The following is a 24,115-nucleotide window of genomic DNA, read 5'->3' on the forward strand; positions in this document are numbered from 1 at the left end:
GAATGATGTAGTCCAACGCTTACACAACTGCATACTAAATATTATTGACCTACAACTGGTGGATCACCATAAACTAGACCTAATTTAAGGACACCATAAACAGCTTACCTTTGTCTAGCTTTTTGACTCCGTCAAGGCTAGACAAAAATCAACGTCTTAATATAAATAACTAAGTCTTGCATTATATTTTAAATAAGCACTCTAAGATTAAGGAAAATCGCAAAAAACTACGTCTAGTTTTATTTTAAGAAAATTTCCTTATTTAAGTTAGTGATAAAGTTGATGGATAAATAGATGAGCTCGCAGTCACAAGAAAATGAAATTATCTACTAGTCGACTTTGTCATTTGGAGACGACCATTTGATATTCCAGGATGTCAAGAAAGATTATCTTGGATCGACTATTCATTTCAGAAATCTTTTTTCACTTTTGTATACCACTGATTGCTTCGTTTTGGGTAGCAGAATGTTCATTTGTATCATATCTTCTGCGTGGTTAGTTATTTCAGCTCTTCAGGTTTAAGATATACATTTTTTAAAATATTCCTGCCCCTTCCTAAAAGTCAAATGGTTGTCTTTTTCCTTGAAAACATGCTTTGATACTTCTATAACGAGAAGTGTGTCTTTCGAGGTTTTCAATTAAAATGGGAAAATTTTCTTTAAGAGATTGTAAATGTTCTCCAAAACTAGTAAAGCCATCAAAAAATGATAACGTAAATGAGGGATCTTGGTGAGATAACGGATAAAATTTCAACGATTGACCAGAGTTTACAGAAAACTTATTTTGAATGACGGTTACAAAAGCATCTACAATTTCATCTAAAAAAGATTTATCTTTTACTGCTGATAAGAAAATATAACAGTTTTTACCAATTTCTTCTATCTGTGTCTCGCGGCTTGTACAACAGTAATTATCGAGTTGAACACCAGACAAACATTTATAAAACGCCATTTTTAATTGGAATATAAGAGTTCTTCTGTCCACAAGAAGTACCTGGTCATTGCAATCTTCTTCAGATATCGATGCACTACAAAACTTAAAGATGACATTGGTACTACAATTCGAGGGAACAAAATGTGACAAAATTACCCGATAGATTGGTATCAGCTCTTTTCTCTCCCCTTTGTTCGTAAAACCATCTATAATTAGTCTTGCTTCATACGTGCAGTCCCATTTCAAAGAAATTTTTCCGAGAAATGATATGACAAAGTTGTGATTTTCTTCTCTACTCAGTATATATAAGTATTCCCCAACATAAACAAGTGATGTAATATATTCCTTGTCATGAAACAATATGACGTTCAACAGTTTCTTTACCATAGCTTCATCCGATAATAGAACAAATTTCATAGGATCGACAATCGTACTTTGTGGTCTACAAATTGAATAGATTAATTCAATACTACCGTGTTTCCAAATGTATCTACCAAATTTATCCAGATATGAATGAATAATTTCGCAGTGTTTCCCATATTGAGTTAATGCGTTGAATAGTTCTTCCAATTGATAGCTTTCAAAAAATGAAATTGGGACCAATTCGAAAAATGTTTTCATGAAAGCTTTATTTTTTTCATCAATCTCAATTTGTCTGATATACTTCCCTATATCGGTTGCCCTATAGGAATAATAGTCGCTTTTTTGTTCAATTTCAAGAATCTGCTTAAACCTATCACATATAACATTATCAGGAACATAAAGTGTTTTGGATGGTTTTTTACTTTTACTCGTATTTGGTCGAACATATGTAGAAATGAATTTTAGATCATTATTCCCTAAAACTTGAGATGTGTTTTCTTTTCCATATGACAAGAGGACAGCATCGCATATGGTTTGATGTTTAAAAGTTAACCCATCTCTTATTTTCCCTGAATCATAAATTGTGTTTTCCTTTAAAAATTTGCCTTTCAGTTTCTTTACTGCTTCAAAAATCAAAATCTTTTTTATTTTCAAAGAGTTATCATCAAATATTGAAAATAGTTCAATAAAGAAAGCGTCATGGACTAAACTATTTTCAATAACTTCTAACTCCGTGGGTCCTTTTAGAGCAGTATATAACAGAAGACAATATTGGTATCTTGCAATTTTGTTTTCGTGCCCTTCCGCATATAATTCATCAATCTTATCAATTAAAGACTGTTTTGGATTTTCGAAATATCTTATTCCTAAAAGTGTAAAGGACGGATTTCTACAAAACAAGCGACATGTTTCGGGAAAGCCTGTCGGCAAATACATTTCTAATATGCGTGTTATTGCACTTGTACAAATTTGAATTGTTTTGTTTGGAAGTTCTTCAATATCTTTGTCGCAATATGTTTGCTCTTGTAAATTTGTCTCGTAAAATTGCATAAATGACATTGTTTTATGACAGGAGCATGGGACTATTTTGAACCTCTCCATATATTTATAAAATATGGATTGTTTCTCACTAAAACTTAACTTCCATGTTCTATCTAAATCCAGAATAAAATCGTCCATTAAAATTGCATGCTCTGTTTTAATATTTTGCCAACAGTTATTGTCGCTACTTATGGTAAAAACTAGTTTGACTTCTGTGCTATTGCTCACAATAGCATGTAAGATGTCTAGTATATTTCTGTGAATATTTTCATCGAATTCAGTAAATCTCCTGCCAAACAAATCATCCATTACAATAATGCATTTATCGTTTGGATCAATAATGTCTCTATTTTGTTTAACGTCTTGATCAACAAACCAGTATGGTATATACCCAAAGTCCTTGTATATTGTTGCCAGTTGGAGAGCTGTTGTTGTCTTGCCTTCTCCTCCTTTAGATACTATAATCAGTATGCTGTGTTTGTCGAGTATTTCTTTTCCTTTGCCTACTGATTTTGGAGCAATGTAGCATTCATTTTTTCTATGCCTTGTAAGCATACTGTTTGCCTGGGCTGAAGAAAAGAATATTCATAGAATTATTATTAACCTAGTCACTAAATCTTTCTGTAGCAGATTGGAAACATATGAAGCTAGATGCTCGAATTTACACGAATTGCTTCCACTCAATTGGTAGAAAAATAACAGATAACAAATTCAGTGCATATGAATACATTTTAAGGATTAATCGCAATAACGTACACCGGAGCTTTTCATTTGCGCCAATTGGCATTTCATTTGCGCCAAAAAAATCTTTCATTTGCGCCACAAACCATATTTCATTTGCGCCAAAAACTAAATCTTTCATTTGCGCCAATATTACAGGTAAGTACAGGTAAATACAGGTAATAATAGTATAAAACATAAAATTTTTCAAAAAGTCTTTTAATATTGAAGAAATATTCTCCTCAGAAATACAGGTAATAAGAGTATAACACATCATACAAGTTATGCTAAAACCTCGATAAAATCATACAAGTAATGCTAAAACCTCGATAAAATCATACAAGTAATGCTAAAACCTCGATAAAATCATACAAGTAATGTTAAAACCTGAATAAAACCTTGGTAAAATCATGAAAGTAATGTTAAAACCTTGATAAAAACAGAAAAGAAAGCACTATACACTGGAGTACATTACTGAGACATTTGTTAGCACTATGGTAAAGTTACAAGTCTGTTCTGGCACAAAATTTATATGCAACGGTCTTGATGTAGTCATGCCTTGAAATTTCCCCTCTTAGGTACATGCCATGTTTCTCCATAAGATAGTCAGTTTTCTCTTTCTCCCATCGTCGAACTGCAGCCGGTGTGTCCATAGATCGGATTTTGATGTATGTTGTAGCCTGAATCTTCTTTACAACGTCAACATAAATAAACATGTTTGGATGTTTTGAATAAAATTGTTCATTAAAATGTGCATGGAATGATTCCGGTCCATTGTTGGTTCGTTTAAAATTAGCAGTGGGTGTAGCAGCCCAAAATGACGGTGGATATCTAGATTCCGGGCTTATATAAGTTTCCAAAACATAATCAGCAAATTTTATGCATCTGCTATCAGTTGGAGATTCAGTCATAATATCATTTACGAAGCAGTCTTCAATTTGATCAGGCGGTAGATATGGTAACCCAAAAAATGATGATAACCATTTACCAATTTCGCAGGTCTTTTCCTTATACTCGGTACTTAATCCAAGATCTTGAATTTTCCGCCACCAATTTTGGCCAAGGTGAAATCTACAGCAATCGATTTTCGATCCTGGCAACATTCGCAAAATAACATTATGCATGGCTTGTTCAAAGTCTATATGAATAGACTGTGGTTTAAGTACAAGATTTCTCTGTTCACAAAGTTGAAATATAAAGTTCCACATGTTTGTATAGCATTCTTCACTTTTTCCAGGGAGCAATGCATAAACAAGCGGCACATAGTTACCATCTTTACATCCATGCAGTGTGTACATTTGAAAAAAATATCTTGGACAGCATTTAAAGGTACCATCCACAAATACATCTGGCACATCATTACAAAGACACTCAAGATTAGCAGTACAGGAAAAAATGATAATTCCACTTTCAACATCATTTATCAAAAGAAAATTCTCAAGTTTGTTTGTTTCCATTTTCATTTCCTTCACTGCTTCGTGGATATCTGCTTTATCTTTTGGTAAAGTAGGGTAATCTTTTCTTCGTTCTCGGTATATAGCCAAGGCAACATTTTTTAAGTCATTTGTACGTAGGTGGTTTTCATCCATTCCTGAAGAACTCGGACTCTGAGTTGTTGAGATTCTACTTTCTGCTGATTTACTCCATGGTTGTGCTCGTTTAAAGTTTTTATAATTGTTTGCTGTCCGCATCAGTCGTAATCCTGGCTTTACAGGTTTTTTTGGTACACCTGAAGGATTTGTCTCCATTTTTTAAAACATTTGATAACCTATATATGTGGTCATCAAATATCACAGAATTCTTTCCTCTGTCTCAGATTTGACTATGTCCATCTTGACACCTCACACTGGACTGGTCATGTGAACACTATATATATAATTATAACCTTAGTGACTCTCAGTTTTGTATTAGAAATGAGTATGAACTCACACATATATCCAGGGGGAGTTATGTACAAACAAAAAACAAAATAAATCGTAAATAATATTTAACTTTTCCGTTATATTACCTGTCATACCTGTAAAATGGCGCAAATGAAGGTTGGTTTTTTTTTGGCGCAAATGATATATAACCTTGTGGCGCAAATGAAAGGTTTGATTTTTTAAAAATTGGCGCAAATGAAATGCGCCCACGTACACTCGTGGTCACGTTTTCTCTGAGCCCTGTGTTTGGGCTGCTTTCGAACAATCAATAAACAGAAATGTATGCACTTCTTTTATGTTTTAATCCGTGAGCATACCTGGAAATCGACAAATTGGCTAACACAAAATACATAATATGCTAAAATTTGCATTTTTTTTTTCTTTTTTTCTTTAATTAAGAGACTGGGCAAATAAAATTTATCAAGACGAAAGAAAGTAATGATGCGAAATTAATCTTGTCTACATCCTAAATGATCAATGATACCAGGCTTCTTATAAATAAATGCAACAGAAGTATATCAATGTTCAAAATTGGTTGAGAAAAATAATGATAATAAGCGATACTTTCTTTTTCGAAACAAAATAAGAAAATATGCAAGAATCAGCAGTACTTTAGTGAACCAATGGTATAAATAAATAAATAAATAAATAAATAAATATAAAGACTTACCAATTATATTCTGTTTCTTTTGATCTATAAAATAAGAATTAAACGAAGCATCTTTTCAGAATTAATTGAAAGTTAAAATTTACATTTTAATATCGAATTTTCAATACAACGCTTGGTGTAAAAGATGACTATTATGATAAACATATGTTTACAGAAATAATTCTAAGGAAGCTACAGTGATTGTTATCATTTATCAATATGTTACAGTGAATTTGTAAAATCAGGAATTTTGTAAAATACCTGGAATAATAAGTGATTTTTTTATCAATAACTGTTTCTGATATTTTACAAAATCACTGAAAATATTGCTAGGGATTTTACAAAATCACTGAAAATATTGCTAGGGATTTTACAAAATCCCTGATCACAACTTTAAACTTGATATTAGAAATGTGTTTTTCATAATACAACTTAAACAAACCAATGATTTTGAAATATTTTTTTCAATGAAAATACTAGTCAAAACGGTGTACAGTGATTATGAATAATAGGCATATAAACCTATATTAAGACCACAATTTACATATTTTTGCATGATATGTTTGGGTGACATACATCAACTGTTAAACAATTTTCCTGCTTTCGACAGACACACCTATTTAGTTCACATCTATTCTTTCAATAACATCCACATGAAAAAAAAACTTTTTCATCACAAATAGAAAACTATTTAACTGCTTGTCGAACAGATATGAAATTGTCATTGACACAGCTGATGGACTCAAAAACAGATAATTAATGGGTTCAAGCTGGTTTCCATTGTAATTAAGACCGTAAAAAAATGCCATGTTTGAATAAAGGACTTTAGATAAGTTAGTGTCTAGTATATTTTAAAAGTCTTCAAGACATGCAAATAATTTGATATCTTCAAGTTCTGATGAATCCATTTTTTTATTATCTATTTTATAACATCTCATAACTATTGAAAAACTTCATATCTATGTTAAATAAAATTCACTTCTGATTTGATTTTGATCTAAAGAAAAGATATAGTATAGAAACATTTTTAAAGTTTTATCACTTTGTGTTTAAATACATGTATAAGAAGTACTTGAGCTATGACCAATGTAAGAAATGCAAGTACAAAACAAAGTATTTTTTATGATGTCGTTTTTGTAGAATTATTGCTGCAAATTAACAATACTGTGCATACTTATTTTATATCATATACCAATTTTCACAATAAGATGCTCTAGTCATGATGTACATGTAGTATTTGTCACTGGACCACATAGCCAGTAATTACTGCAATGTACTGTCTTTATATTTGATTAAAAAAATTTGATATAATAGGTGTATACGGTTTTATTAATTACTATAAAAGCACTATACATGTAATAAAGATTTCCTTCATTTCGAACAAGGGTATAACAAGAATTTGTATTATCTTTTTTCTAAGGCTTTAATTAATAAGATTTAAAAGTTCTTATTTCATCCTGGTTCCATGTGTTACATTTTAATTTTCCCTTCTATTAGAATTACAATTTGTGATTAAACTTGCTCTTGGTTTATAGATATATATATATATGCCTGAGCCATTTTTCTACAGCGTGTCAAAAAAAAAGAATTTACTTTCTTTGGTTTACTTTCTTTGTTTACAAACTGAATTAAGTCAGGGAATCTTGATTATTTCAATGATTTTTGTAAAATCCCTAGTCAAAATCAGGGATTTGATAAAATCACTTATCAGTTCAGTGATTATAAAAATCCCTGAAATTTCAGTGGTTTTACAAAATCCCTGATTTTAAAAATTCACTGTACATATTGTACTTGCATTTAGGTCCTTGCAAATTTTATTGAAACTTTGGACCAAGGACGGTCTTGTGAGCATTTAAGCATATTCTTTCTGTCGTTTACAAATAAACATATACATGTACATTATATTAAAGACATTGCACTTGTTAGATTTCCTTTTTTTGAAAAACAACACATTTGAAATAAACAATTGAAATTATATCTTTTGGTAACTTCATATGTGGAAAATATACTCAACCCGTAGAAATCGTATTGAAACATCGGTAAAATTCCCAAGTAGTCGATCACGATTTAGAATTACTATATTTTCTGTTTTGTTTTTGGTGAATATTCATGGAAATTAGGCCTAAATGATCAATACATTTGAATTACTAGCATATCAAAATGTAGCTAAAAGTCCGCTTTGCTGTGTGACACCAAAATCTTACTTTCGAGTACGAGCAAAAAGTAAAATAACAAAAATACCGAAATCCAAGGCAATTCCAAACGAAACGTCTCTTATCAAAGAACAAATCTGAAGTACTAACACGTCAAATATATGGATAACAATTGTCATATTCCAGACTTAGTATAGGCATTTCTTAATGTAGAAAATGGTGGATTAAACCTGGTTTAATAGCTAGCGAATGACTATGCAAGCTGAAATCATCGTTATGTGGTGTTGTATTATTTAAATCTTCAAATACCTGTTGGGGTTCTCATTACCGCTTGTAGTATTGCGTCATCAATATGGTTATGTAATCTAGTTTCATAGTCGTTCATATTCTTTTGTATAACATTTCTAGTGTCTGTAATTGACGTAACAATATTATCGTGAGTTTTGTCGACGTGAGATTGCAATTTGTCATGTTGGTCATCTCGATGCTTTTCTAAAGAATCAATGCGTGTATTGACCTGGACGTCTGCTACTTGCATGTCTGCTTTGAGATCTTCATAGATAACGTTTCTAGCTGTATCTACATTGTGTTTTATTTCTTGAATGTCGGCATGGATTCGTGTTTTTGCATCTTCTACTCGGTCCAATAACACTTCAGCTCTTTCTTCTTGTGTAATTCTAAAATCACTGAACATTGAGGTAGTTTCTTGAAAATGTGTCTGCAGTTGTTCATCGACATGTATCTGAAGGCTCTGAATTTGTGAGCTCATTAATTCTGACTGACCCTTGATGATTGAAATATTCTACAAACGCAAAATAAAACGTGTATAATATCTATACGAAGTTTGTTTTAAAGGGTGTAAGCCTCATGTACAAACAGTTTCTTTTATGCAAAGCAACCTCGTACATTCTAAAGAAGTGACCCAAATTCACCACAGAATAAATTTAGCATAACATTTTTTAATGTGACATATAACCTAAAAAGGGATTCATCTGTTCGCTCTGTTATCCCAGTCCTGGTTACTTTTATTCTGCGAACGATTCACGTCTTCAATATTCCCCACAATTTCTTATAAAACATTATCTCCCCTCGTATACTTCACTTTCTACGTTCACATTAACGCACATTTTTACTTAAAAGATGAAAAGAGGAGTGTACGGTAAAAAAAAATGGTCAATATAGGGACATCACCAAAATTTGAACATTTTAATTAAGTTTGTTTGCCTTTCCCGTTTGAATGGTTTTACAATAGTAATTTTTTGTGACTCTTTATAGCTTGCTAGCTCCGTGTTGAAGACCGTACCTTGACCTATAATGGTTTACTTTTATAAATTGTGAATTAGATGGAGAGTTGTCTCATTGGCACTCGTACCACATATTCCAATATCTATTGAATAAGTGTGAATTACGGTTACAATTCGGGTTAGTTCTGCTTCAGTTTGTACTGTTATTGATGATGAGAACTTTTTAATAAGCTACGACAACCAATCGAATATTCAACCATCAGAATTTTGATTTTTAATATAAGCATGATGTACGATTTGTTCATAATGTCCAAAAATGTGTAAACTTGATTAAAAACAAGTTGAATATAAAAATGTTTGTTCGAAGAACCAATAGAAAATTTGTTCTTTTTTTTCATTTTTAGAATTGCTTACCTCTTCTATATCAGATTGTTTGTTATTTTCGTGTAGAAGCAGATTCTGATACTGGATACATAAGGTTGAGTCTAGTGATCGATTCTTTGCATCGTGTAGTTTTTGCTTCATATCATTTTCGACATTACAAACCTTTGCAATGGTTAAAATTGCTGTTTCTACATCAGAAACGTTATTTTGGAAGTCACTCGCTGACATCTTTGCGTCACACACATGTCCATATAATTTATTTCTACATTCTACGATAATCTCTACTGCACGTCTGATAGGACTACCAGACGAACATAGTGTGGAAAAGTTGACTAAGAGACATCTTGCTAATGTGATGTCGAGATCCTTTGTTGTTACACTTGGTTTTGCTGGACTGCAACAATAAGGCCGTGTAGATAAAGTGCAATGACAAGGTAATTTTTGTCCATGTTTGTCCAGTAATATATCTAGTTGATCAACATGAAGGACTCTGTGTGACACGGTTTGGGGTGAAGATCCAGATGGACATTGGCAACAACGGAGTTTTTTATCTACATAATGTAAATGGTAGATTTCGTGCTGATGCTTGTTTAGAAAATTTTCAAAAGACAAATTTTGTTTTGATAAATCATTGTCTAATAAAATAACCAAAGCTTCCTTTCCATGGTCAACAATTATAGTTGAAAATCTGTAAAAATTCTCTTGATCAGTCATGTCTTGTTTATTTTTTCATGATGATGACAGTCTTACATCTGAAACAGACAAGGTATAATTAAACTCCCAGGTAAACTTTTAAATAAAATTGATTATTGTTTAATATAAATACTCTTTACTTAACAGAGGCATGTGCAGCATTGGTGCGCTTTGTTCTCCAGCCTCCTTTTAATGCCTATTTAAATTGACATTTAGTGGTCTTCTGAAAAAGACAATTATAACAAGGTTCGATTCCCATTAGAGCTAATTCCTAATGTTTATACAGATTAGATTTTTTAACTCCAAGAATAAAACGCAACCAAATGCAAGTATAATGTATACAGGTTTAACTTCTTTTATGTATATTGTTTACAGATGACAAACTTATGTAAAATGCTTGAGCAAACATTTATACAAATCAATCAAAGCAAACCAAATTCTTACTTTACAAGCATTAGGAAATTAGCTGCAACAATTGAAAAATGTCATTTAGTTTAAACTCTTTTGAATTTAACATGAACTATTGAGGACAGTATGATTGTTAAAAGATTTTTAAATTGGACAACTTTACTCGAAAATAAGTTATAAATAAAAAAAAAATGTTTTATAATAGAGAGCTTACATATGCAAATCTTTTTTAGAAGTATGTGAGCGTAAATAAAATTTGTTTATTATCCCCCCCCCCTTTTTTTCCTTGTATAAAATTTAATTGTAAACGATTTTCTTTCTTAATTTGTGTTTGCTCATTAACTGGGGTTCATGCTGTCAAAAAAAAATAAAAAAATGTCTCCTTGGGTATAAGTTATTGATAAAAAAAAATTGAAGCCGCCAGAAGAATAACGGTACGCCTAAACACCGCTAGAAGGACCTCCTGATTGCACTCGTGACATATATACGAAGTGCACTCAGGACCTTTTATAGTCATCGCACACAGGATGGATGCATATATTCGTTATATGCTTCTTATTTTAGAGTTAAATTTGGTAGAATTTGAAATCGAACTTATATAGATATGTTAATTCTTATAAAATAATGAGGGCACGTGTCACTGATTACACAACTACTGAGCCATGAATTATCCAATCAACAAAATTGATTTGATTATCTTTATTGTTGTTTATAGATTGTGTTGTTAGTACAGTGTGACCATGCGGTAAGTAATATTGTGACGTTTAAAATGAATATCACGATGTTTTAAGATTTTTGTATTTTATTAAAATTTCGTTCCATAAATTTTTAAGTTTTATTCTTAATTTTATTATCCTGTCCTGGACCAGTAATTAATTCTTTGTACGATTTTGAAAAGGGAAATAAATGTTCATACTTTTAAAGAATTCATATTAATTAAAGTTTTGTATATGCCCGCGTCACACTGTCCCGATTTTTACGCCGATGGCATCACGATAATGGAAATTTTCAAAATCGGGACTGATCGTATCCAGATCGGGCTATTCGTAGTGCCATCTTTAACCATCGTAGAACCATCGGCCACTTTTTCTAGGCTTCGGGGACAACTTCGGGAAGGGTTCTAAATTTTTTAACATGTTAAAAAATCCCCAAAGGTGCGTCCGATGTTGAGGGTTCGTATTGAGTTCGTATCACCATCCTCACCATCGTAATGTCACCGGGAATGCATCTTTGCACATCGTATTGCATTCGTGTTTCCATCGTTTTAATCGGGCAGTTTTGACATTACGAAGTCTACACGAATGAATCACGAAGATACCAGAAGGTCTTACGATGGCAACACGACTTCGTGAAGACCTCGTAATCCCGTCGTGTTGCCATCGAATAAAAGTACGAAGGCGACAAGATGGAACTACGACGATAATAAATCCAGCTAAATGTAAGTTAATTTTCGCGCTAAAATACATTTAAAGTGCCATGCGCGATATGCACTGGTCAGTCTTATACGACAGTTAAGAAACCGTTCACAAAACATGGAGCTCATATCATATGATTCTATGAGAACAAGAAAGGTGACAGCGTTGTTTCTATTAATTCAAATGCAAAGAGCAGCTATTGCAGGCTCAGGATTTACTTTTACAAGTAAAATATTATTTTTTGTCATTTTTTTATTTCAAGTAACATAATGAAAATCATAAACGCGCCTCGTACACCAACACTGCAGGTACACGCATATAGGGAAACCAACTTTTTCTTCATTATTCTGATTTTTTATGTATCGTCTGAGTTGTTGTCACACGAATGTTTACTCCATTTTGTTTTCTATATTTCATATTTTGCCGCATTTGTTGCTTTCCCCACATCCTTCCTTTTGTCTATATTATTATGATATTCTCCTGGAAAGAGCTCTTTTTGAATAAAAGGGATCAACGAACCCATTACCTTACCTTTAAGATAGATCAGTAAACACGGGCATAATTATGGGTGATTATTCAGACTAGTGCACTCATTTTACAGTTCAAACAAGGCAATGCCGAGCGTGGCATCCCCTCGTATGTAACATATTGGGGACAAAAATGGACACTATATTTGTATATGACACATGCAGAAAATGGTAAATTGAATATGCATATTTGATACATAAACTATTTTTTTAGAAATCAACCAAAACATTCAGTAACTGGAAATACCTTTAATATTGTCTTTAGAACCAGCAGGTAGAAAAATGAGCAACCAATTTCCTGTGTATTATGCTATTTCAAGGAGAAAAAACAAGTCAATCTGCATGACCTTGACCTTTGGCCTTGAACGTATAAAATGTCAGATCATTACAAGAAGGAACAATATACCAAATGTGGTTAAAATATTTTGAAGCATATTGGTTTTAGAGTGTCCACAAGGGTGATATTGCCTTTTATCATATACTTAGCATTAATATGATAGCTTTTGCATATGTGTAATGGGCGGAAGTGCACAAGCCATATCTTCCCACCCGGGCTGATAACCCATATCAGGTGCATCTCCTGCAAAAAAAACCCATATCAGTGCCTCTCGTGCAAGTTACTTCCGGTGTTTCCGGTATCGGTTGTTTACTTTTCCATTGTGACGTCAGATGTTTTTTATGACGACGTCAAAATTTACGGGAACTTTTGTGGGGATAGTTTAATACTTGCTAACAAATGCCATTGACAATTATGAATCATTTTATAGTACAACAAACATGGAGTAGTAATGATCGTAAAACTCTTCCAAATTTTCAATGTTTCAAAATGCCTCTATAGGAAATGTTACCATAAATAAGGAGTTAATGATGCTGTTGTTGGACAACTATAGTATATTTGATTCATAATTTTAATTTTCTTTATAAAATGTTTTGACTGTTTTAGTTATTGCATTAGTTTATTTGCCTTACATAAAACTATTGTCGGAAGTATATGATAAAGGGATTAATACATGACCTTTTCCATATCAGCCTGGGTATCATCCCTCGACCCATATCAGCACCCCGACTCCGTCTCGGGCTGATATGGGGGTCTCGGGATGATACCCAGGCTGATATGGAAAAGGCCATGTATTAATCTCTATGTATTACAACTGCCACTGTGAACTTTAAAGTCAATAGCGCTTAAGATATTCTTTTAGATAGCCCTTTATAGCTTGTTGTTCGGTGTGAGCCAAGGCTCCGTGTTGAAGGCCGTACTTTAACCTATAATGGTTTACTTTTTAAATTGTTATTTGTATGGAGAGTTGTCTCATTGACACTCACACCACATCTTCCTATATCTATTAACGAGTAACACCATACCACGTTTTGAGCATTTTGGTTCTAGAGTGTCCATAACAATTTTATCTACACGTAACTTACATGTAGTAGGCGAGGGGATAATAAACTAAGTTTTATACGAATTAGACAAAAAGATAGATTTCCCGCCATGCATGGCAGACTTGTACAGAAACGATATGTTGTCGAAATTCTGTTCGTATCTTTTAGACATCGTATGGCCATCGCGCCATCATCGTAATCCGTCGTGTAGCCTTCGTTATCCATCGTGTAGCCTTCGTGATCCATCGTGTAGGTTTCGGCTGAGATATGAAGCTTTAATACCCGCCTTCGGTTAACCTTCGTATGTCCATCTTTTGCTATCGTATATAATTTCGGCATCATCGTATAGACTTCGTTATTCATCGTACTTGCTTCGGTCACTTTTTGGTATTTTAACGAGATCGGGACCAACTTCGTACGAACTTACAATTTTCGCATTCGGGTGTCCATCGTATATAAAAATCGGGACAGTGTGACGCGGGCAATATGGAATCCGTTCTTAACTGTAAAAGCCGTACTTTTCAAACAATCAAACTCATATACATGTAGTTAGATGTTATTTCTCATTTTTATCGAACTTGTCCAGGAATTTTATTTTTGAGTTATACGAATGTTTTAAGAAATCCGCATTTATTAAGGTTTTTTTCTCTAATTAAAGTCGTTTTGTCCAGTTTCACAAGCCTGAAATGAATTTCAATGTGAAAATAAATTCTGAAAATGAACTTGTCTCCGTTTTTTGAAAATTATGATATTTTGGGTATAATTATTTCTAAACAATATGTAAGTTAGATTGTAGTAAGATTCTAAACTTAATTTAAAAAAAATGATTTTTGTTACAACGAGAAAGACTATTTCGAAGACAGTCTATTGACACGAAATCCGTTCAAACCACAACTAAGTCTTCGTGCACAGATTTACGTTAAGGTTAAACTGAATATTGTACATAATTGTCTTCTCTTGTATAATGGTTTGTTGAGAATAAAAATATACAAATTCAATAAAATTTGATATTCAGTCAACATTGTGTTTGTTTAAAAACTTGATTTAGAGAGAGAGAGAGAGAGAGAGAGAGCAAAGAATCACACTGAAAAACAAAAATCGAACTTGTTACAGAAAAAACGCAACTATAAAATAATTTTCTTTATTCGTAAACTGCAAAACACAACAAATTAATTTACCCGTCATCATGAAAAATAAACTGAAAAAGTACATCGAATGAGATATTTTATTTTTTCTATATGCAAATTCATGTTAAAGGTAAAACTGAACTAACGATACAATTCCTAAAAAAACAATAAAGATAATCCAATCAATTTTGTTGATTGGATAATTCATGGCTCAGTAGTTGTGTAATCAGTGACACGTGCCCTCATTATTTTATTAGAATTAACATATCTATCAAAGTTCGATTCAGGCGGGGATCCAGAGGGGGGGGGGGGTTCCGGGGGGTTGGAACCCCCCTTTTTTTGGCCGGTCAATGCATTTGAATGGGGATATGTAGTTGAACCACCCCCTTTTGTCCTGGGTTAGCCCCCATTTTTAAAATGGCTGGATCCGCCCCTACGATTTCAAATTCTGCCAAAATTTAACTCTAAAATAAGAAGCGTATAACGAATATAAACATCTATCATGTGTGCAGATACGGTGTCGGTAATGGGTCCTGAGTGCACTTTGTATGTGCTGAGTGCCCTCAGGAGGTCCTGAGCGGTTGTTTGACGTACTCGAAGAATAAATCATTTCCTGAACTTAAAATACATTTATCTGTAATTAAAGAAAATTCGCCTTAATTCTCTCATATATTTAAACAATTGTAAAATAATTAATTCAACGACTTTCTGTCTGTTTAATAGACGTTACGCATGATATTAGTGTCACTTTTGGTAACGTCGTATGTTAACGTCAAAGTCGGGTGCCTTCTAGTAAAGTCTTTAAACACATTGTTTTTGTGAATACAAGGAGATTAGGGTAACATCATGTTCTCTGTAGGACAAAAGAAATTATGAGGTATACATAGTGTGTTCTATGAACGAAACAAGATGTTGGATATTCAGTAAAAGACATAAGGATTTGTCGCCTACGATTTGTTGTTATATATTTCATGTAAATCTACGTTTTTTCATACAACTTATTCAGGAACAATTTCATGTTGGGGGTTTTTAATAGAAATTGGTTCCAACAGAAGCAGAACTCTCTTAGTTTTTTTTTTTTTGTAATATATTCGTTGTGCTAATTATCATTTTCTGATGATACACACAAAATTGATTTTCATCCTCAGATTTGCTTTATATTCCAACTAACTTAATTTGAAAAAAAAAATAACTAAAGAAAAATTATGACCAAATAAACAAAATTATATTCTGCGTCTTTCAACACATGGTTTGCAAATGCCGTCAAAATGTAGTTTTGTATAAAATTATAATGATTGTTTTATTAGCTGACCGATTTATTTATATGTTGAGAAAGCCAGGACTATTGAAAATATATGTATATGCGCATTGGAGAGGATGGGTATATCTTAAAGGCAGTAGGAACGTTCTTCTTGCATTGAGCCCGAACACCAACAATTGTGGAACTATCATGTAGCTACATGTATAACGATTGATAAAATATACGTCACACCAAAGTTCGCGGTATCACATTCAGAGTTATTTTTTTTATATAGTTCTGTAGAGTTTTGAAAAGGTTAAATGGAAGACTAGTATGAAGTTTTGAACTTTTGAATTTCCTCGGAGTATTTTTGTAATTTCACTTTTATAAATAAGTATTTTGAACTTGACCCACGCTTTAACCGAAAATTAATTGATTGAGTGTTGGTGATTTACGCAATTTCAGAAGTCTTCTTAAGGAGAAGCATATGTGTATTTCTATCCAATGGGCCCACAAAGAGCATATATATATAACATGTACAATAAAAGATATTTATTATTTAAGACACCAACAGAAAATAAGAAAAGAATTGCGTCCAAAATTTTTTTTATTTACAGAGAAAACCGCAGTGCACAGATAAAGCAACCAATCTTCGCCCGGAAACCGACACTTCCCAGTAAATAAGATTCATTGAATTTAAAACCTCGATGTTGACATCCTAGTGATCAGTATAGCTATACTTCTTAGATCGCTCGGAAAACAAGGCCTCTGAAATTCTTTAAATAATAGAAAATGTATGGCTATGATTGCCGATAAGACAATTCTCTACCAAAAAATTTAACTATTATAGATAACAGTACGGCTCTCAACAATGAGCAAAATTGATACCGCACAGTAAGCTATAAAGGCCCCGAAATAGAATAAGGTAAAACAATTCAAACGAGAAAAGTAACGGCCTGATTTAAATACATAACTACAAACGGGGATAATGATATACAGCAACAAACGACAGCCACTGAATTTACAGGCTCCTAACTTGGGACAGTCACATACAGAATGTAGCGATAAACATGTTTGCTGGCGCCAAACCCTCCCCTTACCTAAAAGTTAAACAGTACAACACATACAAATGTACCCTTGCACATTCAAAACTAGTATCATTTTCTTCTTTAATTAATGTGTCTCTAGTCGGATATTTTCTTGTCAAATAAATTTAGTCGACTTTCCAATAATGTAAGTTTCCTTTGTAGTTACTTAGATCGATAATGAGACAATTATCAGGCAAGTAGGGGGCAGACTTTGGTGTTGTCTCACATAATTTGTTCATTCGTTCAACTCGTAAAATATTGCATGTTTGATTTTTTTTAAAACATAATGAGCAAAAATACTTTACCGATGTTTACTAGGTATGTACCGTAAGACGATACATATGCGTGTACTTATGTTAATTAAGAAACGTGAAATAAAATATATGGGAACGTTCGGAATGAATCATTTATGATGATTTTTTTGTAATTTGAATGTCACTTGTTGCAGATATATAAAAAAAACTCTCCAAAATTGATACATATCTGTTGTGCCGAAGTTTGCGTTAATTTCTAAAACAATCAATATTCTAATTGATACGAATATTATTCAAGTAAAATAACTATTTAAATTTCCTCTTTGGTCTCTGGAAGATTTGTGTAAAAATGTTAAATATTTGTTGTTGAGTTGCTGTCTCATTGAAATGTACTCAAATCAGATTTAATTGAAATATTATGGTATATTAAAAAGAGAAACGCATTTGAACGAGGTGAAATCAAATATAAATTATAAATTCATATTTTATATATATTCTCATAGTAAAATAAATACGTTACAAAAACAGACTAACGCAAATACACGTCGCATTACAAGTGAACGTCAAAAACGTCAAATTATCGATGCTGTGACATTTTGGTAGACCACCGTGCAACCGCTTCATTTTGTTGATTTTTTTATTTCTATTTACTTTATATACATCAACATGTTCCTTTTGCAAAGGAATTTGGCTTTATAGAGATGCTTTTCGAAACACTTATGTTGTTTTTACTCTTTTTTGAAGATAAGTAACTACTTGTCTTTAATAATTCTAAGAAAAATTAAAACGCTTTCATTGTGACATTTTGGTAGACACCCTTTCAATGCATCGATATTCGATACTACTCGATAAAAATATTATTTAAAGCATCGAATATTTTCTTTTTTATTTGGAATTTATCATGCTGGCTTTATTCTCCGATCTGAAATGCAAAACACATTATTTTTCGTTGCTTTCTATAACCATCACCGGAATTACTAACGTAAAACGTTGGTTAAATTTGTTTGTGACGGTCGACCTTTAAGGTTCTTATGCTCAATATTTTTTTGTTTACTGCTATAAATGAGATAACTGTCCGAATAAATGCCGTTCAGATGTAATAAACTAGGATGCATGTTATATTTTCTGACTGAATGAAAAGTTTTGCACATTTTAAATCAATGTTGATAATTTCTTTATAGAACAAGTTTTTTAAACGTTGGTGTGACAGCGTACTTAAGGCTAGGTTTTTGGAAATGATGTCGAAGTTTTCACGGGATTCGCTCATTTACATTAGATTTCTTTGCTTTCATAGAATTTTCCAAACTTGTTTTACAAAAGGATATGCGCTATCGTCAATTTGAGAATATAATATTCTCGCTATAAATGCATTCTAAACTGTTAAGCCGTAAGGGAGTGATATTTTTTCTTGGTGTCTACAATCAAAAATGACTTCTTTCAATGCCTACTCGGTCCAAAAATTGCGTTATTTACGTTTTAGACACATGTCACCCCAAAGCCCTTACGCTCCTCTTCCCAATGGTGTAGCAATATTATATTTTACATACCTATAAGTACCCGAAAAAAGAAGGAATACTCGAAGAACAACATTATGATGTTACCCGTCTACACGAAAAATACAAGATTTTTCTTGTTAGGATTAGATAAACAGATTGACAAAACTGAATAAAAACCGATAAACTATCTGAAACTTAATTTTTGTAGAGCTTTAAATGTTTTTTACACATAATAACACTTGTCCTTCATATATTTTTTCTTGTTTAAGGCCATTTTAAGGGCATACGATACAGTTTTGATCCTGTATTTACAAGTTCGTGAAAATTTGCATATAGGCTATTTTTTACCTGATTAAATCAAATATGTAATAAAAAATATACCTTCATATGCTACTTTTTGAGTAAAATGAGGTAGAAATTTTGTATATTTGCTCAAAATTCAGATTTGTGGCCGTAATTTCTTTTTCGAAAGAAAGACATAACTTTTTTGTTATAAAAGATAAACACAAATTGTTTTTTGTTAAATAATCGGTATTTTCTGTATTTTATAAGTATCCTAAAAAATTATGCATTTTTTATTCAGAAATAACTCATATTTATCAAATGTTCATGAATTGAGGAAAGTACGTAATTTTTTGCTGCATGTTTATCAAAATTTAAAAAAAATCCTCTATTTACAGTTTTATAAAATTCTGCAAAATGAAACAAATTGCTGTTTTGAAAAATAGGGGTCCATGAACTCGTTTTCAAATTAAATCAGTTTGAATGATAAAAATCAGTCAAAAAATGCATCTTTTCCCCGATATGTCACAGTTTGACGTCGCGGAAATAACATTTTACGTTAGCAACGTCATTACCTCCCCTGTAACTGTATCGTATGCCCTTAGGGCATATCCAACAGTTTCAGGGGAGGTAATAACAAACGTAACCGTCGTCCATTGTTTCCCGTAATTTAACGTTGTTTCAACGACGTCATAACGGAATCACCATTGACTATGGCCGTCTGGCTTTCTTTCCTCAAAGGAAAGGGCACGGCGGGAATCGGCAGAAAACTCATACAGAATATTAACAGAAAACGTCACCAACATTGTGCGTAACGTCTTACTAATACTTTTCTTGTTCAGTTTTTGTTTATACCCATAATAGATGAACGGAAATAAGTACTTTTTTTAGGAAAATTTACTAGATGAACGGAATTAAGTACTTTTTTAGGAAAATTTACAACTCAAATTTCAAATTCTACACTTTTTACCTGGATTTTTTTTCTCTGTCTCGAAGCCGCAACCGGTGACCCCGTATCAAACATAGCGACCAACACCTCACATGACGTATTCTCGATGTTGAGGTATTGACAATGACGTCGCGTACGGTGTTGGTGTTAGTTTTGGTAACGTTTGTTTGACGTTATTTTTCATGCATTGTATAAATAACGTCGTACTTTTTTCATTTCGTGCAGCTCAATCATACAGCATAATTTATAGGCAGTGGCTATTCGTCCGGCTAGCCGGACAAATAGTCAAAAATGTCTATTCATCCGGCAAGCCGGACAAATAGCATTTTTACGGTTTTTCGCTATTTGTCCGGCCAAAAATATAATGATGAAGATATAGCATACTGCTTTGAAGGTTTTAAATAAAGCACGAGTTGTTTTAAAATGATTATATTGTCTAACATCGTTTGATGAAAAAGAACTCATTCTAATAAAAAAAAAAAAAAAACTATACAAAAATTGATTCAGATTTTTTTATTCTTATATTCTAAAGGAATTTGGGTAGGAGGGGGGAATTATTCTCTCTTTTGTAGTTATGCCTATGAATTTCATGTAAGGTAAATAGTCGGGATAATCATTATTGGCTTTATCTATGATTCCAAAAGATCCTGAATTTATTGTTTCTGTGAAGTTTGGTTAAAGTAAGGTCCCCATATGATTATGCACGATTCTTCATTTAAATTGTTCGGCGATTTTTAATTCAAAGGAAATTAGAGAAAAGGGTAGGTACATGTAACCTGTCCCCAAAAGTAGGGTTGTGTTTTCGGTAAAATTGTTTCAGAAAAAAATGTGTATTAGATACAACAACAAAAAAGGGGGGTACCCCAACCCTGGAGTCTTATTCCCAGTCAAGGCATATCAGTATGTTCATATATCTCCGTTGTAGTATAACTTGAAAATAATGAATCCAAGTAAGTTTGATATAGTAATTTTTTTCCGAATGCGTTTTGTCTCCATAAGCATGATAAGGTAAATTGGGTTAAATCATCAATTTCACTTTGATTTCAGGCTTATTCCTCACAGTTAACATGTACACGCGATTGTTCTGGAATCATTCCTATAGACATTTGTTTAAAGCAATCACATTCTCTCAGGTTTTCTCTATGACTGACATCTTTAAATATAAATCACGATCTCCAATTCTCAAAACGTCCATTGCATACGCGCGTGTGTTATCCGACACCGCGTTTGTTATCCGACACCTCATCCGGGACACTTTCCGCGTCACATGACACTTTTATTGATATCCAAGATTTGCGCATCCGCAGACGGATGGCCGGACGAATAGAGATTTTTAACTATTCGTCCGGCTAGCCGGACGAATAGACACTCCGTAATTTATATGAGCGGTTTGCTTGACTTGCTACGTATAGAACCGAAATGCAAAAGTGGCACATATATTTTTTTAAGTACAGTTAAATTAAAACAGAAAAATAATATTCATTTACATTAGTATCCCCTTGGAGCAAAGATATCTTCTCTTTCTTTTCTTTTAATTGAAAGAGGATATTTAAAAAAAAGTTTAAACCACTGTCTTTTCTGCTGCTTTTTCTTTTAGTTTAAACATATTTATTTATAGTGTATTGGGAAACAAGTTATTACAACTTATATTAATCCGTTTCCACTTTGAGGGTGCGAGTGCTTCCTTGTAGCCTTAGCCTGTTCTTTTCGAAATCTATATCTTTTACGTGCAAGAGTTATTGCTCTCTCTTAACACGGGTCAATCATTTATCGCCCCCTTCCGACGGACTTTCATTGTTTAAAAAGACCATCATACTCGCGAATGGTGTCAAGGGCTTATTCTTTTATCTGCTTTTGAAAATTTCAGAATAAAAAATTTATCAGTTGAACCGTTTGTTTCATCGCCTGTATTAAATGTTAAAAGAATCAACCGTTCAAATCAAATTCAAAATTAACCACAATAAAGTTAATTTAATCAAATTTGCCAATTACATAAACAAAAGAAAATTTAATCTCAACTATCATCGGGCGCTGCCGCGCAGATAAATATAGCGAACAATTTTAAACACTAGGGGACATTTTAGCGCAGATATTAGAGCCCATTTTAGCGCAGGATTAATCCGTTCAGCTGTATTTTCGGTAGCCAATTTTAGCGAAAACTTTCCTAGTTGAATAATACTAAAACCATGAGCATTAATTTACGCTGGCTTTATATTAAAGTTGTATGTAAATATATATGTTCACTTTGGTTCAGACATGATATTTTTTAAATTGTGCTGTCTTGCTTCTATTTAAAAAAAATATTGATCATTAATCATTATTCATAAAAAGGGTTAAAGCATTGCTCTAAAATGGGCATTGATAATTTCCATTTTCGCTCGAATTGGTTAAAAATCTTGGGCTAAAATGGGCTTTACTTTGCCGCTAAAACGTTAATTTGTTTTCTCTGAAATGTCCTACCAATGCGCTAAAATGTCCTCCGCAGAAACAGATACAGATATTAATTTTAATTAGATTCTAGAAATCTGTTAAGATATTGTATCAAAAAAAAAATATATAAAAAAGTTATGGTTTTGCATGATAAGATATTTGCTACAGACGTCTTTGAGGGCCTTGCAAATTTACTTTTTTTCAATTTGATACAACAAATAAATTTTAATATAACAGATTATCAATTTGATATAACAAATTATGATAATTTGAAATAAAAATTTATAAATTTGATATATCAGATCCCTTTTGCACTGATTGCGCATGGGTTTTCTCTACTAGATCTCGCGCATGGGTCTTTGTTTTTAATAAAAAAGTATGCAAACAAAATAAATATTGAAACAAATATATAAAGAAAAGTTCATTAATCCTTGTATGTGCCCATCGAAATTGGTAAAGAAGCATGCCAGGATTTTGAGGAAAGGGAAGCATTTTTATCCTTGCATGTTCCTATGTCCCTAGAAACATACTATTCATTCTTTTGGATTGATTGGATTGATTTTCTTATGTGCAATATAAATTGATCCTTTTTCTATTATAATCGTTCGTTCTAAGACACCAGGTCCCATGATATGAATAGAGAACGTTCAAACTGGTCCCCAAACTGTCTCAAATAAAAGATAAAAGGGTCAGAAACATTAAACCTATTAATAAAATTTTGAATAAGCATTCAATGACATATTTGTCGCTGGACGTCAGATAAAACAATGAATCAATACACAAAAAAAAAATGCGCCAATTTGGGTTACGCAATGTTTCAATCAATCTCATTATTATAATTAAATCATACTATTGGTAGATAAATTTACAATTTGTTAATCAAATTGACCATTTGTTATTTCTAATTGATAATTTGTTATATTAAATTGATAATTTGTTATACCAAATAGATAATCTGTTATATCAAATTGATAATTCGTTATATCAAATTCATAATCTGTTATATCAAATTCATAATCTGCTATATCAAATTCATAATCTGTTATATCAAATTCATAATTCTTTATATCAAATTGGAAAAAGTTAATTAGCATGGCACGTAAAGGCTTCCGTAATTTGCGACGTTAGGCACTACATGTCAAGTTGTACAGAACGTAACGTCAAAACAAGTTAAAAAGCATGGTGTGACATTATGACTAGACAAAAGTAGTCGCTCACTGTGTCGTTAATACTTCCGACATTTGATCGAAAATGGGTTCAAAAAAATCCCTGAACAGTAGATTTTAATGTTATATAGTATTTTTTTGTGCTATTATAATTTCCAATTTCCCTCCTCCAAAACTGTATAATATGACTTATCATACTTGTAACAAAAATGTAAAAAACGGCGTTTTGTGACATTTTGACTAGACAAAAA

General features: G+C 32.4%; 1 protein-coding gene across 1 annotated transcript in view; it reads right to left on the bottom strand.

Annotated features, from left to right (window-relative positions):
• Nucleotides 1–228: 228 nt before the first annotated feature.
• The window catches only part of LOC139517331 (uncharacterized), a 41,735-nt gene continuing 17,848 nt past the window's right edge, over nt 229–24,115 (bottom strand). Inside the window, exons 2-5 of the mRNA XM_071308265.1 lie at nt 9,440–10,161; nt 8,091–8,583; nt 5,650–5,673; nt 229–2,906 (exon numbers count right to left, since the gene is read on the bottom strand). Of these exons, the coding sequence (XP_071164366.1) occupies nt 556–2,906; nt 5,650–5,673; nt 8,091–8,583; nt 9,440–10,123 (3,552 nt within the window). The 5' untranslated portion in view covers nt 10,124–10,161 and the 3' untranslated portion in view covers nt 229–555. The remainder of the gene's footprint in view (nt 2,907–5,649; nt 5,674–8,090; nt 8,584–9,439; nt 10,162–24,115) is intronic.

The sequence above is a fragment of the Mytilus edulis genome, chromosome 3, assembly GCF_963676685.1.
Source record: "Mytilus edulis chromosome 3, xbMytEdul2.2, whole genome shotgun sequence".
Lineage (NCBI taxonomy): Eukaryota > Metazoa > Mollusca > Bivalvia > Mytilida > Mytilidae > Mytilus > Mytilus edulis.